The sequence below is a fragment of the Dendrobates tinctorius genome, unplaced genomic scaffold (assembly GCF_039654945.1).
Source record: "Dendrobates tinctorius isolate UK_male_01 unplaced genomic scaffold, ASM3965494v1 ptg000070l, whole genome shotgun sequence".
NCBI lineage: Eukaryota > Metazoa > Chordata > Amphibia > Anura > Dendrobatidae > Dendrobates > Dendrobates tinctorius.
The window spans coordinates 64,309,838-64,333,550 of NW_027361738.1; the positions used below are offsets into that span (position 1 = coordinate 64,309,838).

The window sequence follows — 23,713 nt, forward strand, 5'->3', positions numbered from 1 at the left end:
ATCATTTTTAACATTTTATCTTTTACTATTGATGCTGCATAGGCGGCCTCAATAGTAAAAAGCTGGTTACACTTGTCAATCACTATGTTTGACGAGTGTGACTAACCTGTCAATCACTTTCCAAGCGATGCTTCAAATCGCTTGGAAAGTGCTTGAGAAAATCGCGGCAAAATCGTGAACAGAATCGCGGTAAAATCGCGGTGAAATCGCGCAGAAAAAAACGCGCGATTTCTGGGAAGGAGTCCGGTTTTCATTGTGCGTTTTAACACGCAACATGGGCACATAGCCTAAGATGGATTCATAACTGGCTTAGTGATCGGACCAAAAGAGTGGTCGTAAATGGCTGCACATCCAGTTGGAAGAATGTCTCAAGTGGGGTACCACAGGGCTCTGTCCTGGGCCCTGTATTGTTCAACATCTTTATCAATGATTTAGATGAAGGAATTGAGGGTAAACTGATAAAATTTGCTGCTGACACAAAGCTAGGAGGGATAGCTAATACTAGAGAAGAGAGAGAGGATTCAAAAAGATATAAATAAACTGGAGAAGTGGGCAGCAACTAACAGAATGGTTTTTAACAGGGAAAAATGCAAAGTACTACATCTGGGCAATAAAAATGAAAATAGCATATACAGAATGGGAGGAATAGGGCTAAGTGACAGCACATGTGAAAAAGACTTGGGTATACTAATAGATCACATACTGAATATGAGTCAACAATGTGATGCAGCAGCAAAAAAGGCAAATGCAATTCTAGGATGTATTAACAGAAGAATACAGTCTAGATCATGTGAAGTCATTATTTCCCTCTACTCCTCTTTGGTCAGACCTCATCTGGAATATTGTGTCCAGTTTTGGGCGCCACATTTTAAAAAAGACATCAACAAACTGGAGCAAGTTCAGAAAAGAGCGACCAGAATGGTGACCGGTCTGCAAACCCTGTCTTATGAGGAAAGGTTGCAGGATTTGGGAATGTTTAGCTTGCAAAAGAGAAGACTGAGAGGAGACTTAATAGCTGTCTACAAATATCTAAAGGGCTGTCACATTGTAGAAGGATCATCTTTATTCTCATTTGCACAAGGAAAGACTAGAAGCAATGGGATGAAACTGAATGGGAGGAGACACAGATTAGACATTAGAAAAAACTTTTTGACAGTTAGAGTGATCAATGAGTGGAACAGGCTGCCAGGAGAGGTGGTGAGTTCTCCTTCAATGGAAGTCTTCAAACAGAGGCTGGACAGACATCTGACTGGGATGATATAGTGGATCCTGCTTTGAGCAGGGGGTTGGACCAGATGGCCCAGGAGGTCCCTTCCAACTCTACCATTCTATGATTCTATGAGGAAGAGGACTTAACTCTAGTGCCACCTATTGGAAATGGCAATCTTAAAAATCAATATCGACCCTTTAACGAGCCTCTCCTCTCTGAAGAGACAATCTGCATATTTAATTTCCTAGGATAGCATTGCACTGCCTATATGTCTCCTTACTCTGGCATGTCAGGCATGTTACACTCCACAAGGAGAAATCTTACCCTTTCGAAGTTCTTTAACACAAATATAGTTTTAGCAATGTCCAAGTGACTTCACCCTTTATGGCTATGGGTACGGTAATTGGTGATAACCTAAGGTCCATGTAATAACACACTGCACTAATAGACATTTTATGCTTTTAAAAATAAAATAAAATGATCCAAAAATTATCCCTTTTTGTGATCAGCATTTTTTTGTTGCTAGCAAGTTCAGATGAAAGACTGACATTTTCTGGGCAGAGGCAAGCTAAAAATCCTCTTCACTAGATTTGTGGCACACGTCAAACCTGGATGGACCATGATGTTTATAAAACATGAATGCAACGCACAGGACTCGATGGCGACCATCCATTCTTGTGTCACTGTCTGTCCTTTGACCTTGTACAGCATGTTGCTTTCTGCTGTCCAGACGACATGAAATCTAAAGTCTTGATTTGATTCCCGGTCAAAACTGTTTTCAATATAATTCAAGGGAACCCGTCACGTGAAAAAATTGTATTAACCTGCAGATATGGGGTTAATCTGCAGGTTAATAGGAATCTGAACTTTCCTAGTGCGGGAACTTATACTACCGCTGTCTGGAACAAGTGAACTTTATTTCCTACTGATAGCATTTGGGTTTCAGTCTTGGAGGTGGCATCGGCGTTGGTCCAGTCATCGCTCTCTATATAGACAACGGAGGCTGTAACTGCGCCGCCCCCGCACTGACTGACAGAAGCTTGGCATTATGGCCGGCTGTCAGTCCGTGTTGGGGGTGCGGTCACAACTGCCGCTCTCCAAACGCGGAGCGGTGACTGATCCCGCGCCGGCGCCACCCCCATGAAAACCCAAAACCCCCATGAAACCCAAATGCTACTGGGAGAAATTAAGTAAAATTTTCTCCCAGCACCGGGAGTCTAAGTGCAGGCGCTGGACAAGTTAAGAACAATATTAACCTGCAAATGAACCGCATATTTGCAGGTTAGTAGTGTTTTTTCACGTGACAGGTTGGTTTTCTTTAAGAGGGCAATGACATTGCTGATGTCACAATTGTGCCAAGTGCCAGCCTCGTCTCCTGAGCTCTGATGACAACATACACCTGGGTAATTTACCCCCGGCTATGGCAGCAGGACGCCGCTTGAGTATTCCGGTAGTTGGGATACCACCTCTTTTTTGTGAGTTTATAAGGGAATATTTTAGGTATTTTCACAAGGTTTGGGTCAGGTAAGAGTCTACAACACAGTCATAACAGGATTAGAATATTATGTGTACATAAACGTAACCAATATTTAAAAATCAAAGGCTAAATCCCAAATTTACATAAAGAGGTAAGAATCAAATTTCTCAAAAGAGCAGCGACCCTAGAAAATCCTGCAGCTTTGAATAGCTCTGCGGAGATCTATACCTAATACTGATTTGCTTGCAGAAAAAAAATAAAAATACCAAATTCTTGGTAGTTTGCATCTGGAAATTTGCATTCGAGTGATAAATATGCAGATATGCAAAGAGATTTAGTCATTGCATAGGATGTTCTGAGTGAACACGAGTTGCAGCATTGCCTACAGAAAGACTTATTCACAGTGATGCACAAGTAACACGACATTCAGTGGCCAATAACGGCCGTATATGCCACATAATAACACAATGATACAGTTATTACTCCTATACAATACATATTATATAGTCACTGTTATTTCAGCAGACTCTGCACAAATCAATAGTACAAGCTAATATATGAAACTTTGTAATATAGCATTAGAAAAGTCTGCTCCTTTCTCCACTTATGAGTTTCTTCTTACTTCTTCCCATGTGTCATGAATGAACTCATCATCCACTCTCAAAAACATCCTAATTAGTGATGAGCGAATGTGCTCAGATAAGGTGTTATGCCAACATGCTCGGGTGCTATCTGAGTGTCTTCGGCATGCTCGAATAATATGTGCGAGTACTCGTGGCTGCATGTCTCGCGACTGTTCGACAGCTGCAACACATGCAGGGATTGTTTAATAAACCGGCAATCCCCCTTGGGGTCTCGAACATATTATTCGAGCACGCTGAAGGCACTCTGTTAGCGCCCGAGCATACTCAGATAACACCTTACCCCAGCACTTTCGCTCATCACTAATCCTAATATCCATCCCGATCAAAGCTAGATGAACTGGCAACCCAGTTAGGCATCACATTACAACTGCCAATTGAAGTCTACGGAGAGGACAGGGGGAAGGAGGTGGGTGAAGGAAGCAAAGTGAGTGAGAAGCAATGGAAGGCACCAACATTTGGTGCTGCAGCTTTCTAGTAAGTGTTTTATTTTACCTTAAAGCTAGATTCACAGCTATACTGCTCAATACAGCTACAGCAGGTGAAATAAGTGTTGAACAAGTCACCAATTTTCTAAGTAAACATATTTCTAAAGGCGTGATTGACATGAAATTCTCACCAGATGTCGGTAACATCCCATCGCATCCACACAGGCAAAGAAATCAAATAATAGATGTTCATAAACATTATGGACATTATGTTACTGTATATGTAATAATGAGAAGCATTGGGAACCACAAACAGCTGATCAGTGGGGTTTCTAAGCAGGGCCGGACTGGTCTTTTGGCAATTCTGGCAAATGCCAGAAGGGCCTGTCTGGTCATGGGCTGCTTTGGCTGCTACCTTGTTAACAGAATTGGTGTTCTCAAGACACCCGTACTTTTAAGAGTTCTTTTGGAGCACAAAATCACCAAAAATCCATCACTTATCCCAGCAGGTCACGGGAATCAATAATATTGGTAATGTAGTAAATCTTGCTTTCCTTCATCCAAGGTAATATTAGTAATATATTTCATCTGGTGCGTGGGGATGGGAATAACATGGGCCTGTGTGATTTCAAATGCCAGGGCTGAATTTCAGTCCCAGTCCATACCTGTTTCTGAGTCCTGAACACCCATTGAACTTATACTGATGAAGTTTATCAATATATAAGTTCTGGACAACCAAATTAAACAAACTGTCGCTGTTGCACAGGTAATGGGTAATCTGCTGTTAATATGAATTCCCCTGGGCTTGTCTCCTGTTTTTATGAAAATGCACCAAATTATATCTGCAGATTTACCTACCGATCAATGAGAGTGGTACCGTAAACTATTGAAAGAGCCCCAATCTATGTACCTGTTCACATTGGTGCAGTCTACTGTAACATGGTAATAAAATAAAATATTGTGTGCACCAGATCAAATCGAGTCATGCTGCTGTCGAGAAAACCACTACATCGTGTTCCACCACGGAACTCCAGTTCTTCTTCTAACACCAAATATATTTTTGAAAAATGTACCTTTATTTGGAGGTGACTTGGACCCTTCTTGCCTAATAAATATATATAATATGTTTCACTCACTTGCTAATAAAGTCGTTAAACTCCGGTGACCACAATTCTGGCTGACACAGAGTTGGAGGTGGGTTCCTGTAAAACCAAAATGTTATCACTACAATTCTAATTAAAAAAATGCAATGCTTTATTTTATTTTTTTGCTTTTTTAACTTTTTAACCTAATTAGTAATAATAATAATAATAATCTTTATATAGCGCCAACATATTCCTCAGCACTTTACAGTTTAACAGTTCCAAAACACAACAGTCATAAGTAACAACGCTAACAATACAATAATTAAAGCAAAATAAGCCGCCCCTGCTCGTGAGAGCTTACAATCTACAATGAGGTGGGGGAGATACAAAGTACAGGTGTGTATTTACAATGGTGTATTTACAATGATTGTCCAGCCGTCTTGAGGGAGTGAGGGATAGACAGAGATAGTGAATGGGCTACACACGCACACTTACACATAAAATTACTTTGATTAGTGAACGTGATAGGCTGCTCTGAACAAATGCGTTTTGAGGGCGCACCTAAGACTATGCAAATTGTGGATAGTCCTAATTTCTTGGGGTAGAGCATTCCAGAGGATTGGCGCTGCGTGGGAGAAGTCTTGGAGTCAGGAGTGGGAGGTACGGATTAGTGCAGAGGTTAGTCGAAAGTCATTTGCAGAGCGCAGCGGTCGGTTAGGCAGATGGACAGAAATCAGGGAGGGGAAGTAGGGGGGTGCCGCACTGCGGAGAGCTTTGTGGGTGAGAACAAGTACTTTGAATTGGATCCTATAATAAATGGGCAGCCAATGTAACACTTGGCGAAGAGCGGACGCGTCCGAGTACCGACTAGCCAGATGGATGACCCTGGCTGCTGCATTAAGTATGGACTGGAGTGGGGAAAGTCGAGTAACAGGGAGGCCAATTAATAGACCATTGCAGTAGTCTAGGCAGGAGTGGATCAATACAACAGTGAGGGATTTTGTTGTTTCCATGGTGAGAAAAGGGTGGGTTCTAGAGATGTTCTTTAGGTGTAAGCAGCAAGAGCGGGCAAGAGATTGTATATGGGATGTGGAGAGATTGGTGTCAAACCTGCTGCTGGGGTGTTATTATGGTGCCATCCATGGAGAAGGAAATGTGACGAGCGTCAGCTTAAGTTGAGTCGTTTTTCTTGAATGAGTGGACCCTCTGGGCCATGGCACCCACCCACCTAGGGCAAGCTGACCTAGTGAGGAACCACCCCCTATACAGGGAGTGTCAGAGGGGAAAGACCAAGGGGGTGAGCCACCACGGCAGCTGGACCAGACGGCCGGCTCAGGGAAACAAGACAAGGCAAGACAAGATGTTAGTTCAAGGAAACTTCATTAAGGAACACTTCTGGGTACAACAGGTGCAAAACGTGAACACACAAAGTACATAAAGCAAGATGCGTGCAAGGGCACGTCGAGGTCCAAGGCATGAGGAACACTTCAAGGTATAACAGGTGCAAAACGTGAACACACAGAGTACATAGAGCAAGGTGCGTGCAAGGGCACGCTGAGGTCCAAAGCATGGTATGTGCAGATGGTAGACAGAGGCACGAGGACATCGGACTCCGGACAGCAGGCAACGATCAACCGAGACATCAGGTTCTGTAGCTCTGAAGGTGATCGTCAGGTTCCGACATCCGGTAAGCAAACCAGGGTTCCATGCAAGGAGACAAGACAAAGTTAGAAACAAGATGCGTGTCAATGAACACGCCCGGGTCGGGTTCACAGGACGGAGGCCTGCACATGCCAAGGGGCATGCCAGGGACAGGTACAGGGACGGTGGCCTGCGCGTGCGAAGAGACACGCCAGGGAGAGATACAGGACGGAGGCCTGCGCGTGCGGAGAACACGCCAGGGACAAAGATAGGGTACGGTGGCATCGGAATCCAGGGTGCTGGCATCGACCGACAGGGTCCAGGAATCAGACTGCGGAAATCAGCTCCGGACATCAGGCCGCAGTCATCTAGGTCCGGACCTCTGGCAGCGGTCGGCAGGTTACGGAATTCGGCAGGCAAGACAGGGTTCAGAGCAGAGCAAAGTAAGCAAAAGACTTTGTGCAAGAGCAGCACGAAAAGGCACAGTGCGAAAACCAGTGTGCATGCAAGGGAGCATGGAAACCACGGCTGGGGCACCTGCAGGCAGTACCGACGGTGGCATAAGCAGGCGGGCACGACTTAGAGGCGGCACAGCTGCGGCTCACACAGTTGGTAACCACTATAGCACTGGACGGCGGGCACGGCTGAGGCACAACAGGCAGGCACAGGGCGACCAGGCGCGTGTACGAGGGCACGGAGCCACAAGGCAGGGCTAGGCAAAGGTACAGGACAGAGACGCGTGTGAAACAGCACGGCAAAGCCTAGTACGAAAAGTGCAAGGGCGCATGAAACATCAGAGACAAGGCATAGGGTAAGAGGCAGAGTCCTGCGCATGCAGAGGGCATGCCAGGGGCAAAGTACAAAACGAGGCCTGCGTGTGTGGAGAGACACGCCAGGGACAGGGAGAGAGTCTAGCAGCGGAGCACAGGCCGAAGCCCAGTGCCGGGCCAAGGGAGAGCCTTGGGACTAGACAGAGTACAGAGCAGAGGCCTGCACGTGTAGAGAGGCACGCCAGGGACAGGGTACAGAACGGAGGCCTGCACGTGTAGAGAGACACGTCAGGAACAGGGTACAGAGCAGATGCCTGCACGTGTAGAGAGACACGTCAGGGACAGGGTACAGAACGGTGACCTGCACATGTAGAGAGACACGTCAGGGACAGGGTACAGAGCGGAGGCCTGCATGTGTAGAGAGACACGTCAGGGACAGGGTACAGAGCGGAGGCCTGCACGTGTAGAGAGACACGTCAGGGACAGGGTACAGAGCGGAGGCCTGCACGTGTAGAGAGACACGTCAGGGACAGGGTACAGAGCGGAGGCCTGTATGTGTAGAAAGACACGTCAGGGACAGGGACAGAGCGGTGGCCTGCACGTGTAAAAAGACACGTCAGGGACAGGGTACAGAACATAGCATAACATGGAAGCATAGCGAGGACAAACAAAGCACGAAGGACAACACGAGACAAAGCACGAGACAAGAGACGGAATACGAGCACGGAGCGTGTGCAGAGACGCACGACAGAGCAAAGTGCAAGGGCACAGAATAAAGGGAGCGACCCAGCAGACCAAGCAGCCATGCAGGGAAGCAACACAATACTCAGGCCCTGAGCAAAGGAAGGGGCGGTCTGATATAGGGCATAGCACCTCCACTTCCGGGTCAGGACCAGCGGAGAACTTCCAGTTCAGAACCTCCAGGATCACAGGAAGCAGTCACATGATCAGGATTCCAGACATGCAGGGATGATTGCAGAACCAGCCTATGCTGGAGCATAGGAAGGACACATGATCAGGGGTTCTAGACATGACGAGATGATCACAGAAGGGAGAGCAGAAACGCAGGCATCCTGCAGCTCAACAGACATGAGGTGAGTGTGCACACTGTTCTAGGGAACATGCAAGATAGCAGACACGAGATGCGCGTGCACACCGCTCCAGGGGTTCTTGAGGCAAAACAGACAAGGCAGAGATGACAGACATGGCGGACATGACAGGAAATGTCAAATTTAGGGAGGTTAGTAGACAGCGGAAGCAAAAAAAGTTCAGTTTTTGAGAGGTTAAGTTTCAGATAGAGGGTGGACATGATGTTGGAGACTGTGGACAGACAGTCACTGGTGTTCTGTAGTACAGCCGGGGTAAGGTCGGGGGATGACATGTATAGTTGTGTGTCATCAGCATAAAGATGGTACTGAAAGACAAATCTGCTGATGGTTTGTCCAATGGGGCCGTGTAGAGAGAGAAGAGAAGGGGGCCAAGGACTGAGCCCTGAGGTACCCCGACAGCGAGAGGAAGAGGGGATGAAGCAGAGCCAGCGAACAAAACACTGAAGGAGCGTTCAGAAAGATAGGAAGAGAACCACGGGAGAGCAGTGTCCTTAATGCCTAGTAACTGGAGCCTAGAGAGTAGGAGACGGTGGACAACAGTGTCGAAAGCTGCAGAAAGGTTGAGACGAATGAACAGAGAGTGTTCACCGTTACATTTTTCTGTCAGAAGGTCATTGGTAACTTTGATGAGTGCAGTTTCAGTCAAATGTAGGGGGCAGAAGCCGGAGTGTGAAGGGTCTAGAAGGGAGTGAGTGGAGAGGTAACGGGTAAGGCAGGAGCAGACTAGGCGCTCCAAAAGTTTAGAGATGAAGGGGAGATTGGAGACTGGTCTGTAGTTGTTTGTGCAGGATGGGTCGAGAGCGGGTTTCTTTAGTAATGGAGTAATGATAGAATGTTTGAAGGAGGATGGAAAAATGCCTGAGGAGAGGGAGAGATTAAAGATTGTAGTTAGGTGAGTTGTGACGACTGGAGAGAGAGACTGGAGGAGATGGGAGGGAATGGGGTCAGTAGTGCATGTAGTCGGACAATAAGAAGAGAGGAGTTTGGAGCCTTCTTCTTCTGTGATGGGATCAAATGTGAAAAGTGAGCCAGGGGAAATGCAGGGAGGGATGGGAGTCACAGCACTTGGTGGTTAGGAGTGGATTTCCAGACGTATATTATCTATTTTTTCTATAAAGGTTTCTAATTAAATATCAATGCTAGGATACCTGCGGACACAGTGATGGATGGATACTGATAGAAAAAAAGATGAATCAGCCATTGATCAGGATTAGAAAAACATTGTTGCCTTCTTCAAACAAACACCATTGATGTGATTGGTGTGGCATTGGGTTTTTTTTTTTGAAGAATTCCAGCCATGTTTTTTCTAAACGTGGATAACCCCTGCAAACCTTCTCGACATAGAATGTATCAGTGGACATACCAGAATATCCTATGTCGTATGTGGGTGTATGGAGCAGACTCATAACTGAAGCGAAAAAAGAAGAAATATGCAGCACTCACCGATATAGCTGAAAAACTGTGCGTCTTTATTTCACATAAATTCCATCGATGTGTGGACATGCAGGACTTTAAAGGAATGCTAGGGGAGGGAGGTGACGGACAACGGGTCTCCTGGACCCGTAGAAGCGAGTAATCGCGAAACGGCCGTTGTCCCGGCACCTCCCTCCCCTAGCATTCCTCTAACGTCCTGCATGTCCACACATCGATGGAATTTATGTGAAATAAAGACGCACAGTTTTTCAGCTATATCGGTGAGTGCTGCATATTTCTTCTTTTTTCGCTTTACATTGAAATATTCATGTTTTTTCATGCAAGCACTTCCATTTTTTGACTGAATTATATGCCGCAATACTTCAGATAAATAGCTCCGTCTGTTAATGTGGTGATTTGTGTGCCCTAGCATGCCATTCATCTGTTTGCTCTTTGCTAGACTCATCATAACTGAACACACTCCATACCAGATAGGTGACAGCTCTATGAGTCAGCCAACATCTGCCATTTAACAGCTGTGACCAGAGCTAGCGCTGATTGCTGCTGTTTAACCATTTAAATTCTGCTGTCTTTTAAACGGTCCGATTGCCTTTCGGGATCACTCTGACACCAATCATTCCCCCCCTCCATGACAAGATCGGGGGAGCCAACAGGTTGCAATGTTGGCCACGTGGCAGCCTGGTTGGTGCTCCTATGAAGCCAAGTTCAGCTTCATAGGAGGTCTGTAATGTTCCAATATATTGCGGTACAGTGAAATTGTAGTACTTATAGAACATGTAAGCATAGGTTCAATTCTCCTAGGAGGTGTAAAAAAGAAAATATGAAAGTCTAAATTATTACCTTTTTTCCAATAAAAAAATAAACATAAAAAACCCATATATGATAATTGTCATCTCCATAAAAGTCAGATTTAACTAAATCTAAAAATATTTAAACCATACACAAAACTCCAAAAAGGAAATAAAAAAATGAAACGATAGAACTGATGTTTTTCAGATGCGGCAATTCCCTAAAAATATGCCATAAAAAACAATCAAAATATCACGTTCCCAAAAATGGTAGCAGTAAAAATGTCTGTTCACCACTCAACTAAAACCCCAACACAAGCTCCATCAACCTGAAAAAATTAAAAAGTTACGTGTCTCAGGAAATAGCAGGACAAACAAATTTTATTTATTTTTTTTGCAAAATTTTGAAGTTTGCTTAGCAAATAAAACTAAAACATAACAAAACCTTATTAGTCTGGTATCATCGCAATCCTACTGACCTGAAGAATCATATTCCCATGTCATTTTTACTGTACAATGAATGATGTAAAAGTGAAATGCAAAAATCAAATAACAGAATTGCATTTTTCTTAAATTATTCAAGATAACGTGAATAGGGTCACTGAAAACTACAACTCGTCCGTCAAAAAACAAGACTTCACATAGCTACTGAATGTCACGTGAAAAATAAAGTTAAAAGTTGCAACATAAAAGAAACACCCTGGGCAGAACCCATACATTGTGTAGAGCAAATGGAGCGGTGCATCCTTCAGGGACTTTCTCTTTGGTGTTATCTGAGTCCCGGTGTCATGCGCCACCCACCTAGCGGGGTTATCCAGGACTATTTTAATATTTTTTTACTGCCCGACACCAAAGTCTGCCTGCACAGAGTGGTCTGTGACCGCTCCTGCCAGCGATTCAGCAGCTTCCACTAATATCATGTCGACAGAGCTCTGCTCTGTTGACAAGGCGTGACTGCTGACCTCGTGCTGATTGACAGCTGGCTCCTCCCTGCCTAAGTGCTCACAATCAGCATGATGTACGCAATCACATCCCGTCAACAGAGCAGCCCAGAAGAGGAATAATCATACTGTTGACATGGAGCTGCTGAATCTTTAGCAGGAGCGGTCGGTGACCATTCTGAGCCGGCGCCGAGTAGAGCAGGCAGGTAGATGCCTTTGTTAACAACTACCTGCCTAATTGACTTAGACCCACAGTAAGTAAAAATATAATAGCCCTGGACAACCCCTTTGAGGGCAGCATTGAACATAACACAGTGCATTGGATTTTCCTAAAGTTTTCTTGTTTGTAGGAAGCTTGACCATTATTACCTATCCATGGGATGGGTGATAATAACTTGCTCAGAGTCCCTCCACAGCTGAGACCTCCACTTATCCCAATGTGAGTAAAGCGGCAGTCAAGCATGCGAACCACCGCTCCATTCCCTGTGTATATTATTGCCGGAGATATGCGAGTTCAGCGCAGTCCCATAGACCAGGGGTGGCGAATCTTTTTTCTGCCAAGGGCCATTTGGATATTTATACCATCCTTCGGGGGCCGTACAAACTCCGCCCACAAATGACATCCTGACTCTGGCACTGGTGTCAGGATGTAATCTTTCATTGCATGCCCTTCAGTGTTCATTAGTGAACAATATGTGTGTATGCTCACAGAGCAAGAAGAAATTAATGAGTTTGTGGCAATCAAGATACAGCTCCCTGCCCAAGATTGCGGTCCCTGAGAATCTGCCCGGGGGCCTGATAAAAGGTCATCGAGGACCGTAAATGGCCCTGGGGCCTGAAGTTCCCCATCCCTACCATAGACAATAAATGGACTAGCGTCATGCATGCCCAGATATTGCTTTTTCAAAAGGAACACTTCAAAGCTCAATACTCAGGATTTTGTTGGCGCCCCAAAGGTAGGACTCAAGATCAGCTTATCACATATCTTTAAAGGGGTTGTTCACTTTTGGGGACAATTTGCTTTTTACTTAAATGCACCTATTTTTCTTAGCTAAAAATCATTTTTGTAATTGGTCTCATTAAAAAATTTCCAGCCTTCGCCTTCCTTAGCCACTTACTACTTCTAGCTGCAGAATGGGTAAAACTGAGAAACCATCAGTCAATCATTCTGATGGTCCAGTTGTATGGTTTGGAACTCTATTATCTGCTTTTTCCAGAGCTCCTCTCAGCTGATGTATGACAACAGACCACATCAAAGTTGAATATGTAGAAAAATAAAAGAGTCTGTAAAAGCAAAATAGTGCAAAATTTTTAATGAAACTGAATTACAAAAATTATTTTTAGCCCCAAATACATGCATTTGAGTAAAGAAAAATTGTCCACCACCTTTAAATTGGCATAGTACCTTGGTATCTTAAAGAGGGCTCTCATTGGATGCAAGTCTGCCAGGGGAGGATCGCCATCTCCTAGTTCTATGGCTGTAATACCTACAGACCAGACGTCACATCTTGCATCGTACGTTGTATCCACTTGTTGCTCACACGCTATGACCTATCAAAACAATGAAGAAATACTATTGTCTTGCATTTTCTTACAATGAATCCTGGGACATGAAATTCTGAAAATATCTACAGAATTTTCATTATTAATGAACGTGTCTGACTTTTGAATCATTTTTATTTAGGTCAAGCTATTTATTCATATTTATTCAAGGGCGACGATGTTCTTTTTTTTCAAGCTTTCCTTCTTCCTCAACAGACACGTGATTTTTCAATGCATTTTTCAATTACTATTGCACCCATGTAAAATATTAACAGCTCTTCTCACCTTCAGTGTGGGTGCCTTCCCTGTGTTCTCGGCGCCTGCTCTCCCAGGGCTCTCATGACATTGTTATGTCATGCAATCCCTGCAGCTGCTTCACTGTCACTACCTTCGGATGTAACTGACTTCCTGGAGAAGCCAAAAGCAGCAGTAGCTCTCTCATTTTCTGGGTGTCAGTTTTGTCCAAAGAAAGTCAGATGGAAGAGGCCAATGGCTGACTGCAGGGCTCTCGTGATATAACAATGTAATGCAAGCACTGGGAGAGCAGGCTCTGACATGATGTCACTTGTGAGGGCAGCAATGGTCTCTGCAAACCGGGTGTTCATCTAACAGCACCCACTGACAGTGCACTCTGTTGTCGGCTTGTTACTACTGATCTAAGCAGGGAGAGAGTGCACTGTCATTGTGCACATCACACAGTGAAGAAACAGGGACTTATCCAACCCCTGAAATGAATGTCACTGATGACACTTTGTTTGATTATACTGGCATGCACTGGGATTCTCAAACGAAGCATCATCACGAAGGAAGTTATAAAAACAAGTAGTTAGCACAGATAGAGAAGGATAGGAAATTTTAAAAAAGTATTTTAGAAAATGATTTGATTATGGTATAAAATAGAGATTTAAGATGAAATTTAATTTGTATTTTGGACCATTCCTTCCAGAACCACCTCTAAAGTAAGACAACAAGCCTTAGCAGTAACAATGACAGCAGTGACATCAAAATAGTAAAGTCTTCAATGATTTTGCCTGGGCTTTAGGGAAAATAAAATAAATCAAATGAAAGGGAAAAAAAAACAGCTTCCCTGAATCCCCCTCACTACTTAATGACTTAATATATTAACATACTGTAAATCGTAAAATCCAGACATAGATATTTTTAGTATTGAGGTCTTTGATTACTTGAAAGAAAATTGGTAAAATGGAAAACAGAAGAGCATGACAAGTAGGGAAGAGCGGCAGGAACAACATTGGTCTTCTGGAGGCACTTTGATCAGTCTGAGGTTGGATGAATCATTTTAGTTCTTAAAAGGAGCTTCCACTTACATCAACAAGTAAAAAAAAAAAAATTTTCTGGTTCTCGATTGATTTTTTTACTCTTCGTAGAAGACAACTTTACTATTTATATTAATCTAAATGTGCTATAGTTATGATTTTCCTGTTTATAGTACAGCTATTAATACAGCATTATTTTATTATAACTGTTATTGCTACATCAATTTATAAAAAAAAAAGTGTAACTAACCTCTGGTGCCATCCAGAAAGGGGTCCCCACTGATGTATTCCTATGGAGACGAGTGTTAGTTAGCTGCGCTGATACACCTGCAGGAATTACATACTGTTAATATTTTTTATAAGGACCTTTGAAAAGCCATGAAAACTGTCTGAGACTGACACATTACCATTACTCTTCGAACAGGAGTTGGGCTGCAGTACCGGGAACGGCCACTATACAGTGTATGGAGCTGTGCTGTTCCAACTGTGAAAACAGCTGATTTTTTTGGAGGGGGCACCAAGTATCTGACCCCCATTGATCTGATATTAAAGTGGCTATCCACCAATCAGATAACTCCTTCTGAATCCTTATGTTTACACACAGCAAAATAGTAACACCTATACTAATCCCGGAGCCGTTCCAATGGTGTTCACACTGGTTCTCCCGGGGCTCGCATGGCATTATTATGTCACGCAATACCTGCAGCCAATCAGCATTTCTTTCAATCTCTCCTTTCTCAGACACAAATTAAGACTTCCAAAAAAGTGAGAGATCAACCGCAGCTCCAACTTCCTTCCTCAATTGCATCCATAAAAAAGGAGAGTGAAGCCAGTGCTGATTGGCCACAAGGATTGTGTTACATTATATTGTCATGAGATCCCTGGGAGAGCCAGTTCCAACACTAATAGTATAGCACTGAAGGGGAGTATAGGTGTTACTATACTACTGGAGGATACCAAGGGATTGAGAAGGGGTTGTCTGTATAGTGGACAACCCCTTTAATGGTTTATCCAAAGTATAGGTCATAAATATAGTAAGTCTGTAAAACTCCGTTAACGTTAATGGAAAGAGAGTGGAGGTAAAAATACCTCTTTGCCTCTGATCTAGGTGGTTTGAACCTGCACTGAAACTAGGGGCTCACGTTTCTCTTTGCTTTGGAGCTTTCTTCTCATTCATACTTGCGCTATTTTGGCACAAAGCTTTAACAATAACTTGTAGAGACTTACCGAAATCCACAAGTTTGACACCTCCTTCCGTGGTTAGTAGAATATTGTTCCCTTTCACATCACGGTGAATTGTCTTATGGCTATGTAAATGATGAAGGCCCTTTTAGAAAATAATAATTTTGAACAGCAGAAGAATCAGACGAATAACAGACACATTTGTCTATGTCGCCTATGTACACAGTGTTCATCTGGTTACAGTATATCACTTTTCTATATGTCCTTTTTATACATTTTCTGCTCTTAAAAAGAACTGGAACTTCCCAAATGTTGCTTTAAGGTTGTTGCACTCAGCCAGACAGACTTGGCTCTACACTGATGAGAGGCAAACACCCCGAAACAGTGCGCTTGTAGCTGAGTTCCTGGCTTGGTGTTTATCTCTGGTCTTGTAAGTTTCAATGCATTAACTTATGGAGTAGTGACCTCTCTTAGGTGATAATTGTGAGAAAGTATCTTTCATTCTGTAAGAGCTAATTTGCACTGTTTTCTCCCATGGAGCATTACCTGTAAGACTCTATACTTAGCTGATGATATGAGAAGCACATTGCAATTATCAAAAAAGCAGATGAAAATTTTAAAGCCATACAAGATTTAAAGTGGCTGTCCAGAACTATAAAAAAAAGTCTGCCTTCTTAAAAAAAAAACAGCGCCACCTTCATCTGCAGGTTGTGTTTAGCATGGCTATTCTGCTCTATTCTCTTCAATGGAACTGAGCAGCAATATTAAACGCAACCTGTAGACAGGTGTGGCTTTGTTTTTTTTGGAGAAAAAAAGCTATGTTTTTTTTTTTTTTTTTTAACCCGAACAACTCCTTTAGGGAGCAATCATTTTAGGCTATGCTCCCAAAATGGCTTTTTGAAGATTTTTTTTTTACATATTTTTTTGCAAGAAACCTATTTTACTTAAAGGGAACCCACCACCTGAAAAAATGCTATTAACCTGCAGGGGTAAATCTGCAGGTTAATAGGGTTGTAAGGCCGCCCGGCGCCAGCACTTTGACCCATGCTGCCGGGAGGAAATTAACTTTATTACCCCTGATAGCATTCCAGTTTCAGTCTTGGGAGTGGTGCCGACGCTGGTTCAATCACCACTCTATGTATAGACAGCAGCGGCTGTAACCGCATCTCCCCCACACTGACTGACAGCAGCTCAGCATTAGGACTGGCTGTCAGTGAGTGCTAGAAGCGCGTTTACAGTCACCGCTCTCTATACACTGAATGGTGACTGAACCCGCGCCAGAGCCGCCCCTGTGACTGAAACCGAACACTTCTGGGGGGAAAAATGTTCACTTACTCCCGACAGTGGGGGTCTAAGTGCAGGTGCCACGCAGGTTCACAATGCTATAAACCTGTAGATTAACCCCATATCTGCAGGTTAATAGCGTTTTTTTAACGATTCAGCTTCTCTTTAATGGGTGCTGAGATGGTGCAGAAAATCTGCAACATCAAAAACTCACCAAAACCTCTTCATGAGAATGTACCCTTAAAGGACATAGATTTAGGTCCTAGTCCAAACTCATTAGACCAACATCAATTGTGTGATCTGGCTCTATGCAGAGTAATCTGTCTTACTTACTATTAGCTTGGCCCCAATAATAAATGACTTATAAAATCAGAATACATATGAGACCTGCCTCTAAATACTCGATATGACATTGCATGGTAACACATTGTATGGGTCGGGACTGCGCCTCTTACCATAAGAGCTTCATGCAAAATGTAAGCAATGATGGCTTCATCCATTCTTTCTCCTCTCTTCAGAAGACCTTTTGCTAAATCAGTTACGGATCCTCCATTGCACAACTGCAGAAGACGGAATCACGATTTAGGCCAGCGACATCTGTCGATCAACATCAAGAGCAGAGAGTCTCCTTGCCCCATCGCATCTAATGATCTCCTATGGGGTCACATTGCAAATTGCGACCTACCTCGAGTGCTACACAAATGCTACAAAACGTGTTGGATTTTCTGTTCCTGGTCAGATGCATGCCACTTGTCTGCGGTTTGGTATCACTACAGCAAAATCAAAGCTTAAGTTGCAGACAAGATCCATACATTGAGGGTTTTTTTTGTGCGACTTCTCTAAGAATTGCTTTCCCATTACTTTTGTCGCTGTGGAGCCCTAACCTGTCTAGCCAAAAACTGAAAAATGGTATGCAAGTCACTAACCACAGGAGAATATTATCTACTATTTGCTTTTCTCAGATGTTGTTTCTTGTCTCTTTTTTTTGCTCATCACCGTTTGCATAGATCAGTGTGATCTTTGGCTACTGAGCCTACAGGGAGTCTGTGGTGGCCTGCGTCTGGTCATTTGTCCAGACTGCTGCTCTCTCCCTTACCTGCTGCCTTTGGTTGCAAAGTTGTGGTAGAGTGCGGAGTCCATTGCAGCAAAGGCAGAATGATTATGAAACCATCCGTAAGAAAGAAGAGAAACATCCGCTAACTGCTGAACATATACTGGTGCAAACAAGCCTTATTAAATGGTGGCCTGGGGTGGCATTCTCTTTAAGTCAAGCAGCAATATGATGACAGTCTTAAGGGCCCGTTACACACAGCGATCTCGCTGATTTTGTGACACATCAGCGATCTCTCCAGCGAGATCGCTGTGTGTGACATCCAGCAGCGATTGCCCCCCCCGCGGGGTATCGCTGATCATGCTGGATCGTCCTGGCCCGTTTTTTCATCGCTGGTCTCCTGCTGGCCAGCGCGCATCACTGCGTGTGGCAGCGGGAGCCAGCGATGAGCGACGCTGCACGCTGGTACCCAACGTAAACATCGGGTTTCTAAGGGCCACAGGGCCCTTAGAAACCTGATGTTTACCCTAGATACCAGCATGCACTGCAGGCAGGGCGGGAGGTGGAGGCAGAGCGGCGCACAGACCGGAGTAGCTCTGCTATCTGCTACTCCAGTCTGTCAGACCGGAGTAGCAGATAGCAGAGCTACGCCGGTCTGTCTGCACCGCTCTGCCTCCACCTCCCGCTCTGCCTGCAGTGTACGCTGGTATCTAGGGTAAACATCAGGTTTCTAAGGGCCCCGTGGCCCTTAGAAACCCGATGTTTAAGTTGGTAACCAGCGTGCTCGCTGGTCCTGATCGCTGGAGGGGCTGTCTATGTGACAGCTCACCAGCGATCAGCTAACAATGTCCCAGCGATCCCATCCACGTTGGATCATTGGTGGGATCGCTGGGACATTGTTTTGTGTAACGGTACCCTTAGAAAATGTAAAACTAGGCATTGCAAGCAAATAGAGCTGCAGTGTAAAGCATAGAGGACAGGATAAGAGCATTAATCTCTGATGAGATTGGGGTCATTAAAGGGGTCGTCCCACGAAGTGCAGTTTAGATTAAAAAAAATCTTGGAATAATAACAATAATTTCAACAATTGGAAATAAAATGTTCCTTGCTGAGATAATCTTATAAATGTGCCCCTGCTGTGTACTGTGTAATGGCTGTGTCTGACCATGGTGGATACATATCACAGCTCCTGGCTGTGGTTTGAAGCATTAATCCTTTAATAAAACAGGAGGGCATCAAATCCTCTGCTTTTGGAGGTAACACCCGCTGTCTGTGGTATGTCCTGCTGATGAACTGGAGCAGCTCTGCATGGTCACACACAGCCATTACACAGTACACAGCAAGTGCAAATCTATAAGATTATCTCAGCACAGGAACATTTTTTTGTATAGGGTTGTACAGAGCTCAGCATTCAGAGAACTCGTAGATCTTCAGCTGGTAAAACAGGGATTATATCAAAATTGTGTAAGGGGTTGTGAGTTTTATCCCTTTAAATCTCCATGTTGTTATTATGTATATATATGTATATTTAGATATTTTATACCGTTATAGCGTTCTAATGTGTAATTCAGGTTGCTGCATTATTTATATATTATGTGTTGTTATGTTTCTGCACCATGTGCTTGGTAGGGAAAGTGCAGTCTATGCTATGGCCACTAAATGGGGCCCTGAGCTCACTGCATAGTAGAAATAGTAATAAGACATATAGGAGTTAATTGTAGGAGGGGTTAGCTGGGGAATAAGTCAGGATGATCTTCCTATAGTGGTCAGCCCGGGGCTTGACCCCTGTGTGCTCGGGTGGGCTATATGCCTGAGCTGCCTAACTACCCCGTAACGTTAAAGCTTATGCCCAGCCATCCAGGGGGAACACAGAGAAGAGCAAGGTACAAAAGAAACAGCAGTAGAGAGGAAAAGAAAGGAAGGAAGCAGAGGAAGATTGAAGGTCACCGTAAAAATGTACGGGCAGGTCACTCCAGAATGTGGTGGATAGCTACGTGGGCTGAACCTCTGATGTCTGGGGTGAAATTGGCAGGAGAGGGCTTCACCGTGGTGACGCTTTACAGGGAGGACACTGAGGGGCCGTCTGAGATGCTCCGCCCCGCGGAGACACTTAGTGATGCAAGGAACAGTGAAGGGAAAGATGAAGTGATGTGCCATTTTTACTGTGATGAAAATGCTGGAAACTACGTGGATGTGCTGTGACCTGAGTAAATAAATTTGTTCAGTTAAGCGTTGCCCTGGACTGTGTCTTCATTCATTGGGATCCAGGATCAGCAACAAGTCAGCATAGCAAAGGAGACGCTGACAGCACAGTGAGTACTGAACACAAGGCCAGGGTATTAGATACCCAAACAGCTCAGCCACGAATACTGCCCTGGCCGACCTTTACAACTGCAGCACGCAGCCCAAAAAGTGATAGATTGATGGAATCAGGGTCTTTTTCCCTGTATCATGCTGCTCTCATATCGGGTAACAAAAACCTGGTGACAAATTCCCTTTAAAATATATATAATATTTAGAAAATAATTGCAAACCTCCAAGACGAGCCACAACTGATCCCCAGTCTTTGCATCTTTCTTGAAATACATTCCATAGAACTTGACAACATTTGCATGATCGGATAGAGCCTTCAGGATGCTGTATTCTGCTTCAATCTCCTCATCGATATCCTCCTGAAATTCAATAAAAGGAGTTTAAATTAGCAACTACATGAAGAGTTATGTGAAGGTGGTGATTTCCAGACCCAATAAAAATAATATAGATTAAAATAAGAAAAAAACATATACATTATTTTCAATGTAAATTACCTTGCTTCAACATTGACAGTTTTCTGTCCCTATAAGGTGTTTGTTCACACCAATGCAGTAATGACATGTCAAACAGTGGCATGGATTTATACAATTACAATGTGCGGCAATATGACCAATGTCGCAGCCGTTTCGTCTTTGCTTTAGGGGCCGTCATACTGAGTGGAGGGCTGTGTTGGGGGTCACAGTTGGGGCATCATACGGTGTTGTGGTCCCCATACTTAGCCGGGTGAGTACAGTAGGGTGATCATATTGTGCATGGGGAGCGTGCTATGTAGGAATTCACTGTGTGGGTACCATACTGTGTTTGAGGGGCACTTTTGTAGGCATCAAGCTTTGTGGGAGCAAGGAACGGGAAATCTAGGTCTTCAATGGGAGAAAAATTACTCTGTAAGGGCCACAAAATGGTGAGATATGCTCTTCTGTGCCCAACAGAATATTATTTTTTTTTTTTTTTATGAGGGGGGCCTGATTAGAACTCCTGCTATGGGACCCTATGATTTTTATATACACCCCTGCTCTGTAGGCCTCCATCTTAAATCAGATATATGTATACATATGGAGATCAGATACAGCACATATGGAGGTACATGTATACACACTGCTATGGCAGCTTTATCAGTCCTTCATAAAAAAATGGACCTGTAACATGACCGTGTCCAATGTAGCACAATATAGATTGTTACACTTTACAATTTTAATTCATCAAATCGACAATAGTCAGAACTGGGAGTTTTCTGTTCAATAGTAAAATGAACATTTTCAATTCTTTTTTCAAAATATCCCATCATTCCAATCTAAATGAATGACATAATATTTTATTACCAATCAGAGTTCCCCCTAGAGCAACAAATCAGTTAATATTTTTGTGTTTCCTGAACCAGCAAAACACTAAATGAAGTCTAAAGGGCAAATGTCCATCAATTCTCCCTTATGTTAGATTTCGCTCTGTTGGGGCACAGGATCAGAATGAGCTGGAGAAAAAAATTAGACTATTTTCTATGACATTTCACAAAATGTAATCTTTGTAAGTAAATGACTTTTACTCTTCAGATCAATACAATGTAATTTTATTCACCTTGAAATTTCCAAATACATATAAAGCGCATCAAACTGTGATGTGGACGTCTGTTCAGTCAGTACAGCTATTGTTAGGTCAGATATAGATAGCCAAGTAGATAGATATGAGATAGACAGATAGATAGATAGATAGATAGATAAAAGATAGATAATAGATAGAGAGATAGAGAAATAGATAGATAGATAGATAGATAAAAGACAGAAAGATAATAGATAGATAATAGATAGATAGATAGATAGATAATAGACAGATAGATAATAGGTAATAGATTGATAGATAGATAGATAGATAGATAGATAGATAGATAGATAGATAGACAGACAGACAGATAGATGATAGATAGATATATAGAGAGAGAGAGAAAATTGGTAGTGTGACAGTTATATGTACCTAGGAAAACAATCTAGCACACCAAGTGCTTAGAGGAGTTAATCAGCCATGTTTAGGGCTAGGTTGAGTGAACAGTCCAAAGGGTAAATATCCAGCCTTCTGGATCAGTGAGTGTTAGGTGTGCCTAGAGCTATGTTTTCATAATAAGGCAAGCTGGACTTTTTTTTGTTTGTTCCTGAGCGGGCGGATCCCCGCAGCAACACGGACTGTGCCATACGTTATGTTTTTGTTTTCCCGTTAGGCCAGAAAGGCCCTGTTTGTTTTGCTAATGCTGCACTGGTTTATGCAGTACCTTAATAAACCAGTGCAAGATTTAAAGAGACAGCATTCCTGTGTCTACTCCTATGTGCAGCCAAGTTTGCAGATCTACAACAGTTGGAGTTAAAATTGTGGGGCAAGATCCCAAAAATGCAAATGTGATGAGTGTGGACAAACTACATGTCCTGGGTGATGGCAGCTATAGAAATAGAACAGAGGTCAGACAAAATGGAGGAGCTGATCGAACACTTGGTCCAAAGCTAGCAGCAGCGCCACCAGCAGCTGAAGCAGCAGCTCTATCAGCAGCAAGCCCAGAAGGAGACTACTAACCTCCTGATGCAGCAGATCCAACAGCAGCAACAGAAAATAGAACTCCTGGCAGGGGAGGTCTGCAGCAAAGAAACCACCCCTCCCCCAAGTCCAGGTGATGACTCATAAGTGTGGAAGGTGGGAAGACGGACCATACAAAAGATGCCCCCAGATCATGATGTTGAGGCATTTTTTTCTATGTTTGAAAGGGAAGCAGAGGGGTAGAAGCTACCGCTGTAACAGTGGGTGGAGGTCCTGGCCTCCTATCTAACTGGCGAGCCCCAAAAGGCATATTATGACCTGGCCTTACAGAATGCACAGGAGTATGCCAAACTAAACACTGAGAAATTGGCACCCTCAGGAGTGACTATGTCTGTCAGAGCACAAAGGATCTGTGGCGCCCCTGAGGCTCAGTCACCACAGAGGTACTGCACCTCCTCCTGAAGTGTGGTACCCCACCATCCAGGTAAGTTGGAGGCTCCTGACCACGCTCCCAACACCTGCATCCCACACAACACAGTAGTTCAGCAAAGCCACATTGCTGCTCCCTGCTTGGAGTGTAGCAGAGCACCTTTGGTGGCTCCCTGCTTGGAACACGATACGTGCTGGGAGGCGGGTGGAGTTAGAATACATAAAAGAGTGGGAAGGTTTAGAATTTCAGGGAGTTCGATGTCAGTCAGTCAGAGAGTCACTCAGAGAGGAGTGAAGAGAGAAGATCCCTGGGAGAAGGATGGAGGAAGGAGGTGCTGCAGCAGATCTCAGTGACCTGGGTCTGCTGGCACGGGAAAGGAAAGAAGGAGAACGACATTGAACCGAAACCTGAGCTTCCATAAGAAGGAAAGACTAGTACGGAACATAGGAGTAAAAGGGAACAGATGACGTGGGTTAGAGGAAGAGCCCTGCCTAGAAGTTCTAAGCGCAAGGCCGGGGCCCGGTCCCCGACGTTGTATGGACACTAATGGTTCTACAGCAGACACTGGTGAAGTAGTCGGCTGTAAATGCACTACT

At 43.9% G+C, this 23,713-nt stretch overlaps 1 protein-coding gene across 1 annotated transcript in view; it reads right to left on the reverse strand.

Moving 5' to 3' along the window:
• MYO3A (myosin IIIA) overlaps window positions 1-23,713 on the reverse strand; it is a 210,760-nt gene that overhangs the window by 182,781 nt on the left and 4,266 nt on the right. Inside the window, exons 2-7 of the mRNA XM_073581770.1 lie at window positions 20,395-20,529; window positions 17,265-17,369; window positions 15,571-15,670; window positions 14,594-14,670; window positions 12,930-13,075; window positions 4,893-4,958 (exon numbers count right to left, since the gene is read on the reverse strand). Coding sequence (XP_073437871.1) covers window positions 4,893-4,958; window positions 12,930-13,075; window positions 14,594-14,670; window positions 15,571-15,670; window positions 17,265-17,369; window positions 20,395-20,529 — 629 coding nt within the window. The remainder of the gene's footprint in view (window positions 1-4,892; window positions 4,959-12,929; window positions 13,076-14,593; window positions 14,671-15,570; window positions 15,671-17,264; window positions 17,370-20,394; window positions 20,530-23,713) is intronic.